Below are 10479 nucleotides of genomic sequence, written 5' to 3'. Positions count from 1 at the left end.
TCTGACCCTTGCCTGTCCTGACTCTGAGTCCGCCTGCCTGACCATTCTGCCTGCCCCTGACCTCGAGCCTGCCTGCCGCCCTGTACCGTTTTGGACTCTGACTTGGTTATGAACTGTTGCCTGTCTTGACTCTGAGTCCGCCTGCCTGACCATTATGCCTGCCCCTGACCTCGAGCCTGCCTGCCGCCCTGTACCGTTATGGACTCTGCCCTGGCTATGAACCTCTTGCCTGTCCCCGACCTGTCTTTTGTCTACCCCTTGGACTATAATACATATCAGAGCTCAAACCATCTTCCTCCCGTGTCTGCATCTGAGTCTCGCCTTGTGTCGTTATAACTCGCATAAAAAGGTTACATGGAAACCTGTTCACTGTAACAAATTCTTGCTGAAAGAGAGATACAGTAAGTATGACACACACTCCACATTATGACAAACGTTTTAACTTTAATTGGTTGATTTAAGATGTTACATAATAGTAAATGTACTGGTTACACGTGTTATGTTTAAAAACAGCCACCAGAGTACATGTACAGTATACCTCAACTTCAACGTTTCAGACTCGTTCTATATGCTTACCTTCACACTCCTACATTAGACCCAACAGCGATGTGGACAGCTCAAACAACACTTCAATTCAGTCCAACAAAGTCCAGAGCAGCTGCATCTATTTTACCCTCCGCAAAGTCCAGAATACTTTAGTAGTGATTGTCCTGAAAGCCCCCATATCATCCTGGTATTATGCCCAACTAGAGAATTTCAAGTCTAGCACCAGAATACCTTGGCAAAAAGTCAGTCTATGTTCCTTTCCTAACATCTGTGAGTTGAATACTGGCACCTCACAGCAACATGTTTTTTGGTGGTGCTTTTTTTAAGATGTTGAATTTAAAAGGAACTATAGTTGTACATTGTTATTTTTTAATCAAGTACCACAATCCAGAAGATGACTGTCAGATTCAAGTAGAATATGGAGCAACTATGCATATCTTACATCCAGTAAGATGGTCTCATTACACCAAGCTGGGACATATCAGAATGCCCTTGAAATCATGACAAACATAGTTGCTAAGAAATCAAAAAGCTAAAAAACTACAAATGATAATACTCAAAATAAATGTAGAAAAAAAATATATGTGACATGTAAGTAAACAGCATTTCAAAGAGACATTGAAGCACATATGGCAGAATGAATACAGATGAAATGGTTATGTTACTCAAAGAACAAGAATTAGTGCATCAATCATATTACCTACTATTAGTGTAAGACATTGTGCATCATGAGTGTGCGTCGTAGTGTCCCTCATAAAAAAATACTACGTTTATTCTAGAATAGTACAGTATTTACTATAGAAGTATGCAGTAAGCTGTAGTATACTATAAAATTGTACACACTGTAATATCCCTCGATTATGTGTAGGACTTAGTATAGAATGTTGTAGTACTGTAGAATACTATAGTATATACTACAGTATTATCCACAAAAAAACACTAGTAAATACTCCAAAAAAGTTTGCAAAAATACTACAATCCACAACATTTTTTTTTTTTAACTATAGTAAATACTACAGTATATAATTTGTACATACTGTACCCTGCCCATTCCCCTCCCCCATGTCCCAATTTGGGCCACCCGTAAGTTTGAAACCTACATGCCAAGTATAGACCATATATTGTGTTCCCTATGGTTATAGAAAAGAGTAGAAGCTCTGAACTCTCCGTGTCAGAACCCAGCACTACCTACAGGTTATGGAAAATTTGCTCTTAGTATTTCTCCAGTAGGTTTCTTCAAGGAGAATGCCCCCCACTTCTATGTCAAAGATAATAAAACAAAAACACTACAGTAAATACTACAGTATACTACAGTCTGCAAAAACATTACAGTAATTAATATAGTATACACTACTGTTTGTTTTTACTACAGTATGTATACTATAGTAAACTGTAAATACTACAGTATACTATAGTAAATACTACAGTAAAGTTAGCAAAAACACTACAGTGAATACTGTAGTATTCCTACCATAGTATAGACTATAGTATTTCTTCATGTGGGATGTTTGACATTTATAGACATTGTGCATGAGTGTGTTGTTGAAGTTTGCTTGCATGAATGAGTGAATACGGGTTTATAGCACTGGCTGACACACCCACAACAATCTCAAAAATGTAAAGAGAACACTTGTTTAATGCTACATTGACACAAGGGCAATAGCAATGGTTTAATGAGCATAGTGGTGATGGTGGTGCTATGTCTGTCCAGAACTCCAGGCTGGGTTACAGAGCCTGGCCACTCTGTCCTGCCCTTCCTCCAGGCAGGGAGGCTCACCATGGGGGGCTGTGGGGGGGGGGGGGGGGGGCCTGGACCCCGGACCCCTCCCCTCAACATGGGGGGAGTGATGGAAGGAGACTTCAAGAGGTCAGGCATGTGGCTGTATGGTCTGGCCTGGGGGTGAGAGTGTGCAGGATCATAGAGAGAGAAGAGAGAGAATTTACAACTGCCAGGTCGCAGTTGTAAATGAGAACTTGTTCTCAACTAGCCTACCTGGTTAAATAAAGGTGGGAAAAAAGGGAGGCTCCCTGACCATAGTATTAGTGGGGGACTAAGTCAGGCTGCTAGGAATGGAGGATAGCCGATTGGCGGTCATGAAGGCGTGTAGACGACTATCCAGAATAGAGCAGCATCTCACTAGCTTGCCTCAGAGTATTTGGGGGGGGTGGAGGGAGGAGGAAGCCACACCGAAAAGGGGTTTGCAGCAGAAGGAAGTAGGGAGTCCCCTGACCACAGTATAGGTCTGTAGCTCCACAGCAGCGGGCCTATAGGAGGTCAGGCAGGTGGCTATAGACCGAGTCCAGCAGGGTCTGGCTGGCCTCCTGGCTCTTGACCCCGGCAATCTCGAAGAGGCGGTCCAGTTTGTCCTCTGCCATGGGGATCGCCTCGATGACGTGCAGCTCGTCAAGGTTTAGGATGTGCAGCATGTCGTCGAAGATGGGCTGCAGGTCGCACGGGTCCAGCCGGACCTGACGTAGCACCGTGTCTTTCTTCTCTGGAAGTCACAGAGGAGAGGAAGAAAATGTCAGAATGAGGAGGAGGATAGACTGCAACATACTATGGATGTTAGCTACAGCTTGTTGTTGTCCATAAAATAGGAAATCATGAATGACTAAATTAGCAGTTACGCTCTGCTGCTGGGAATAAAAGCCCAGTCATCCTTATGATGACTAAGACGTATTTCTCAAAGATTTCATAGTTGATGACTTGCTATAATGGAGTATGAAATCAGGTGCACTTTATAACCAGAAGGGGGCAGTAAATACAAGTATGTCACCTCTGTAGGAGCCAGTTGCTTAGCATCATTACTGAAACAGAACTGTGTCATAATATGTGCTTACCTTTGGTGATGAACGAGCCGGTCCTGCTGAGGGCGGAGTCTTTGCTGGAGGTGGAGTCACAGCGGAGCAGAGGCTCTGATTCGTCGGGGAAGAAGCCCTTGGTCCGGTCCACAGGAGACTGCTCCACCACCCCAGGAGAGTCCAAAGACTTGTGGACAGGACTGTGGCTCGGGGTTACATTCACAGTCATCAGCTGGTTCAGATTAAACTGCAGAGGGAGAGGGGAGGAGAGAAACAGAGGGAGATGGAGAGAGAGAAAGGTATATTACCTACTTCACTTGCTTTGGCAATGTTAACATATGTTTCCCATGCCAATAAAGCCCCTTGAATTGAATTGAGAGGGAGAGGGGAGGAGAGGGTCAGTGTCAGTGTTGGAAACCAATGGCTGAGAAAGCAGTGTTCTGAGTCACGCTGTTGTCCGGACAGACCACTGCACCAAATACCTCAGTTTCGTACTCTTAGTTATCCGTACACCTCTGAAGGCTCTTGTGTCTTGCTTGCCACTCTGAGGATTTAAAGTATGATATCTGTGATGACTCAAAAGCGATTTGCGACTGTTTGATAGTGGGAACACCACTCAATGGTGACTTTGATCCTGACTGCAATTGTGTCCAGCCGGTGACATGCTGAGAAGTGCCAACGCTAAAGAGATTGCTAGATAGTTGGAAGATATCCTGACACTCGCACCTCAATATTGTCATGAACTAATAGCATTTCAAGAGCTGAGTGCTCAGGCTTGTCATGTCACAGAGAGTCAGTGACTTTAGCAATTGTTGACTTTTGAATCCTTTACACATCACGACTTATGCCTACTATGGTACAAGTGGTTATTATTAGACTTTTGGATACACCTGCACAAGTTTGGAAACAGGCCATTTTACGTAGTGCAGGGAGAGGACAGGGAGCTCCTGTGTGCCCAGCCCCATGCAGCCTGCGTCAGGTGACACAGCGGGCCAGCCCACAGCCCCAGACCACCCACTCCCATCCGTGACTCTCTCTCCTTGCCTCAGGGAGCGTACACAACCGGCCAGACATGAAAGGGATTCTGTGGACTTGGACAGAGCAGGAATGTACTGCCCACAGACCACATGGGCCCAGCCACACACTACCAGGTATAGTACACCACTGTGCTTGCCCTGGGGCTCTGGGAAGACATAAATAACAGTCTTCTTCGGTATGGTAATGGAGTGAACTGGTGGTGACCGGACCAGATGAGCTCATGAGAGACTTACATTTTGACTTCGGTACTGTAGAAAAAAAGGCTCTGCTGTGAGTGAGGCACGAAGGAAATGGTAAAGGGCATTTCATACAGGCGATGGAAATGCAATGGAAAACTTTCAGGGTGCTGAAAATCCAATAGAACACAGTTCAATATGGCTTCACAGAAACACAATGGAATTCCATGCAGGTGATGGGAGCGCAATGGAAAACTTCTGATGCGAACATAAAATCCAATATAAAACAGCTTGATGTGGCATCAGACAGACCTCACTTACTTCTGCGTGTGTATATGACCCATATGCAGCCCCTGCTATCTCCCCTATTTGATAACAAGTTCCTCTGTGCACTAGGTCAGATAGGCAGGCGATGACACGTCTACGATGACTGGAGCACTACGCCGCCCTGGCCAAATTATGTTACAAACAGCTGTTACAAAACCTACCAACTAACCCTCCAGAGAAACCCCTGGAGACTAAAAATACCTGAACTCAGATCGACTCATCGTGGAGAATTAGGAGAAAACAGGGGGAAATGGTGTCACCATTCCAGATGCTTCTCTGAGTTGTCAGTAGCCAGTGACTGAGTCATTAGAGGAGAGACAGTGATCTGGCTGAGTCACTGACATAGCCTGTCAACACACACACAGCAGACCCCAGGGTAGGGTCATTGTCACGCATCACACACACACATACTCACACCAGGCAGCAGGCACACACAGGCACGCAAGCGCACACACACTCAAACACACAATAGACACGCTAGGGGGTCTGGCCCTGTGTAGGGAGGAACTGCTGAGGCATCAGAGACACAGAGAACATCCACATTTTAATTAGATCACAAATAACACTGATATTTTACTGAATCTGCAGAGTATCTGTGATTAATTAATGTGAGTAGCGACAAATTTTGGAGCTTAGGAGAGATGTGTTGCATGTTTAGTCATAAACCCTGTTCAGCAGCAAAATACAGTAGGCTATGGAAAAACTGCAATATCATAAGACATTGTGGGTCAAGAGAGCCTTTACCACTAAAGTGAATCCTCATATGTTAACACTGAGAAATTTCAGCATCACTATGGTTATGTAGGACACTGGGCGCGTTGTTTAAAAGGCAGCTCTTTTCTCTGCTTCTCCCTCATAGACAGTATTCTTGTGACGCTGCAACCACTGATGTTACAGCTGATACTAAACATCTTCCCCAACAGATGTGATGAAGGGCCTACCTGAAAGTACACAGTGATGACCTTGATGCTCATTTACAATAAATATCCAGGGTCTCATTCTGGTGACATGAAGATAGATGCTTGCCTGCAGTTTGACAAATAAAAATGATCTCACTCTTTTGTCCATAATAATCTCATCATGTAGACTTTACGCGCACTGTATCTGCGAGCTGTTGGCTAGAGCGCATCTGCCAAGACCAGAGTGTGCACATTCGCTATATAGCGCAACATTTTTATTGACAAAACCAGTTGAAAAAGCGATGGAAACCCATTTAACTTGTATTTTTTATTCGGTACATGGGAATTTAACGGCAAAAGTTGTTTTTATGTGCACTACGTCATCACGCACAGCCTTTTATGCGAAACAAGGCAATTTGATAGAAACACATCTCTGGTTGGAAAATGCGCATAATGTTTTTATGCAGATTTTAGAATATTCACATGAACATCAGTCGCCAATTGGATGGAAACCTAGCTACAGTACAGATGCCATTAAGAGAAGCCACATTCAGGGGAGGGGTTGAGTTGGAGACATGCATGGCCACACAGTCATGGCTGAACAGAGAGTACAGGACGGGGCTGAGCACGCACCCTTGTGGAGCACCGTGTTGAGGATCAGCGTGGCAGAGGTATTGTTGCCTACCTTCAACACCTGGGATCGGCCCGTCAGGAAGTCCAGGATTCAGAGCCAGGGCCCCGAGCTTATAGATGAGCTTGGAGGGGCACTGTGGTGTTAAAGGCTGAGCTGTAGTTAATGAACAGCATTCTTACAAAGGTATTCCTCTTGTCCAGATGGGATAGAGTAGTGTGTAATGCAATGGTGATTGCGTCATCTGTGGATCTGTTGGGGCGTTATGCAAATTGTAGTCGGTCTAGGGTGTCGGGTAAGGTGGAGGTGATATGATTCTTAACTAGCCTCTCAAAGCACTTCATGATGACCGAAGTGAATGCCAAGGGGCGATAGTCATTTAGTTCAGTTACCTTCGCTTTCTTGGGTACAGGAACAATGGTGGATATCTTGAAGCAAGTGGGGACAACAGACTGGGATACGGAGAGATTGAATATGTCTGTAAAAACTCCAGCCAGCTAGTCTGCACATGCTCTGAGGATGTGGCTAGGGATGCCATCTGGGCTGGCAGCATTGTGAGGGTTAATGGGCAAAGTAGGTGTTTAGCTTGTCCGGGAGCGAGGCGTTGGTGTCCGCGACAAGGCTGGCTTTCCCTTTATAATCCATGTCTGGAGTCCCTGCCACATACATCTTGTGTCTGAGCCGTTAAACTGTGTCTCCACTTTGTCCCTACACGGTTGTTTTGCCTCTTTGATTGCCTTAGTTGGTCTGTTTGTACACGTCCATGTTCTCAGTCACCTTGCAGAGGTTAAACGCGGTGGTTTGTGCTTTCAGGTTTGCGCGAATGCTGCCATCTATCCACGTTTTTTTGTTTGGATAACATCCTATACGCACTTCCTGATGAACTCAGTCCCCAACTCAGTTTATACGTCGATACTATTCTCTGAGGCAACCCGGGATATTTCCCAGTCTGCGTGATCAAAATAAAGTTGAAGCATAGATTCTGATTGGTCAGACCAATGTTGAACAGTCCTTACCACGAGTGCTTCCTGTTTAAGTTTATGCTTATAGGAGGGGAGGAGCAACATTGAGGCAAGATCTGATTTGCCGAAGGGAGGGCAGGGGAGAGCCTTGTAGCTGTCCCGGAAGGAGGAGTAGCAATGGTCAAGAATGCTCGATGAGCGAGTAGCACAGAATATGTGTTGATAGAAGTTCGGTAGCGTTTTCCTCAGATTTCCTTTATTAAAGTCCCCAGCTACAATAATTGCAGCCTCAGGATATGCGGTGTCCAGTTTGCATAAAGTTGAGTGTAGTTCCTTGAGAGCCAGAAAACTCTCTTGGGAGGTAATGCGGTCAGCATTTGATGGTGAGGTATTTCAGATCGGGAGAACAAAAGGACTTGAGTTCCTGTACGTTAACACAATCACACCACAAGTAGTTAGTCATGAAACATACACCTCCACCTTTCTTTTTCCTGGAGAGTTCTTTCTTCCTGTCCGCGCAATGGACAGAGAACCCTGCTGGTTGAATGGTAGGGGACAGTATATCCGGAGAGAGACATGATTTCATAAAATAGAGTATGTTTCAGCCCCTAATGTCTCGCTGTAAGGAGATCCTTGCCCTGAGCTCGTCTACTTTATTGTCCAGGGACTTAACGTTAGCGAGTAACATACACGGAAGTGGTGGATTGTATGCATGCCTCCTGAGTCTGACTTGGAGCCCACTCCTTATTCCTGTTCTCCAGCAGCGGAGTCTTGGAGCTGCCCCTGGGAAGAAGGGAACTGTCTTGGGGAGATAAAAAAAAGGATTAAATTCAGGGAATTAGAATTTCTGGTCGATTTGCTGGTTGAGTGATCTCCAATCTAATATCCAAAAGTTATTTTCGGCTGTAGGTAATAATGCAAGAAATGTTCTGAGCAAATAATATAAGAAATAATATTTAAAAAATACTGCAAAGTTGGCTAGGAGCTAGAAATAGGGCGACAATGTCTGTCGGCACCATCTTCCTGTGCAGACTGGAGAATGCACCTGAGCCTCTGAACGAATGAATGGACCTTTAATGGGAGTAGTAAACACTTAATAATGTCTGAAATTGGATTCCGTGTGTAGCATTGTGCTTGAAGGGGAGGCTAGAACTCTTATTATGGGAAGTGGCCTTGGTGTGGATGGAAAAGCTCCTACTGGGAGTAGAGGACCAGAGGGAAAGAAGAAGAAAACAGACAGAGGCAGCTGGCTAGGACCTTTGGGACAAGACTTTTTTCCCAAGCGGGGATAAACACAACAACCACTGAAGCACTAAGAGAGAATCTTCATTCTGTTAAAGCAGTTTGTTTACGAGGAGTTGACCTGAGGTCTTGCGTGCCACAGAGAGCCAATGTGTTGTGATGTTTAATCTCTTCCTCTAAATGCATCATTCAGATGACTGATGAGTGCTTTTTTGGAGCAGGCTAAAACGTGTCTGTCTGGGGCGCAGAGAAGAGCGGGAGGGTGCCTCAGAAATACCTTACATAGAAAAAACATATCCTACAGCAACAAAACATGCCGAGCAGATTGGTGCTCCAACTGCACTCATTTGACTTTATGGGGGAGGGTGTTTTGTCTGACAAAGTCATGTAGGTCAGGTTCCTTGCTGACTGAAGCATCATAACATGTACCCTAGTCTTTTGCAGCTGCAAAGAAACAGACAGTGAGAAGTAAAAACACATTATTTTAACCATATGCTGGGGCAAAAGTGTTTTTGCGGTGACATTATCAGTAAAAGGATCTATCTCTGTGTCCTAGGGTAAACTACTACAGTGTGCCAAGGCCCTTCAGCATCATTGGTCTATGGCTAGGCCTCATTTAACACTGACAGTGCAGTGACTCCATCAGTCAGCCCTAACCAGCTGAGACCGAGGGCAGGAGGAGAGACACAGCTCAGCTCACACTGCAGCTATGGTCATCTGCAAGATTAAACAGGAGGACATGCTCCACACGCATACCAACACACGCTGACACATACAGTACATGCTGACACACACACGCACAAACAACTTGGATCAGCCTCTGTCCTTTCTGCTTCAGGCTCCTTGCCTTACAGCTATGATGAAATCACACTATTGGAATGAGAGAATATCAGCTGGGGAGGCAGATTAGCAATGTTTGGGGCTCACCACCTGCGGTTTGTTTAAAAACAACCCAGTCATGGAGGATGGCTCCAAGCTGTGTCTTAATGAATTAACAAAACTGGGGTGGCAGCAGGAAACAGCATCCCCTCCCTCTCTCCTTTCCTCCCTCCCTCCCTCCCATACATAAGGCAGCCAGCCCACTCTGGTGGAATCACCACACACAGACACCTCATTTATGAATCACATGGATGGGGAAGTCTTACGTCAGTGGAACCACATGGTTGTATATCATACCTGTAAGGAAGAATACCATATGTGTACACCTACAATACTGTCTGTCTGCAGCATTTCTGTCTGGTACCAATAAGAGGCACACTGCATGATGAATGGTCATCCCTCCTTACAGAGTATCCCTCACGAATTACCATTTCCTGGTGGTTTACTCTTAAGTTATTTATAACACATGACCCAGTGCTGATTCAATGGAATGAGGAGAAAATCTGTAGAAATGGCCAAGAGTGTACTGAGGAAAAACAAGGGAGGGAGGGAGGGAGGGAGGGAGGGAGGGAGGGAGGGAGGGGAGAGAGCAGCCTCCAGCACACTATGTTCCCTACTCATACTGTGCTTCTGCTTCCCTGTTCCCTCCCTCCCTCACCAAATGATTTATTACCTACAATCTCCTCCAACATCGATTGAGACAAAACACACTAGATATTACCATCATCCAAGGATTATTAAGTAGTGACGACAAGCAGAATTACAATAGGCAGCCTGTAAGATATATCTCTGGGTCTCAATATCTCTCATAAGACGACCATTACAAGCCCTTAACTGTTAGAATCTAACCTTGAGCAGAGAAGGTCACTGGACATGGGGATAATATGATACGTATCTGAGAGATGGGAGGAAGTTAGGAGAAAAGTGGAGCGTGATGAATGATCCACTTTCCCCACTGGCCAGTCTCTCTACGTTGA

At 45.2% G+C, this 10479-nt stretch overlaps 1 protein-coding gene and 1 non-coding gene across 3 annotated transcripts in view; one reads left to right on the top strand and one right to left on the bottom strand.

Moving 5' to 3' along the window:
• Positions 1–424: 424 nt before the first annotated feature.
• Positions 425–10479, bottom strand: part of LOC106607875 (tumor necrosis factor receptor superfamily member 21) — a 36544-nt gene continuing 26489 nt past the window's right edge. For both annotated transcript variants that reach the window (XM_082976929.1, XM_014205335.3), the window contains 2 exons: positions 3388–3595; positions 425–3041 (listed from right to left, as the gene is read on the bottom strand). In XM_082976929.1, coding sequence (XP_082833055.1) covers positions 2812–3041; positions 3388–3595 — 438 coding nt within the window. In that variant the 3' untranslated portion in view covers positions 425–2811. The remainder of the gene's footprint in view (positions 3042–3387; positions 3596–10479) is intronic.
• On the top strand, positions 1747–1799 carry LOC123743599 (U7 small nuclear RNA). Its single transcript, XR_006770455.1, has one exon. It is a non-coding gene; the product is annotated as a U7 small nuclear RNA (small nuclear RNA).

This window comes from Salmo salar, chromosome 06 (genome assembly GCF_965601325.2).
Source record: "Salmo salar chromosome 06, fSalSal1, whole genome shotgun sequence".
Taxonomy (NCBI): domain Eukaryota; kingdom Metazoa; phylum Chordata; class Actinopteri; order Salmoniformes; family Salmonidae; genus Salmo; species Salmo salar.
The sequence above is the reverse complement of the archived record's forward strand: the minus strand, read 5'-3'. Positions and strand labels throughout refer to the sequence as shown.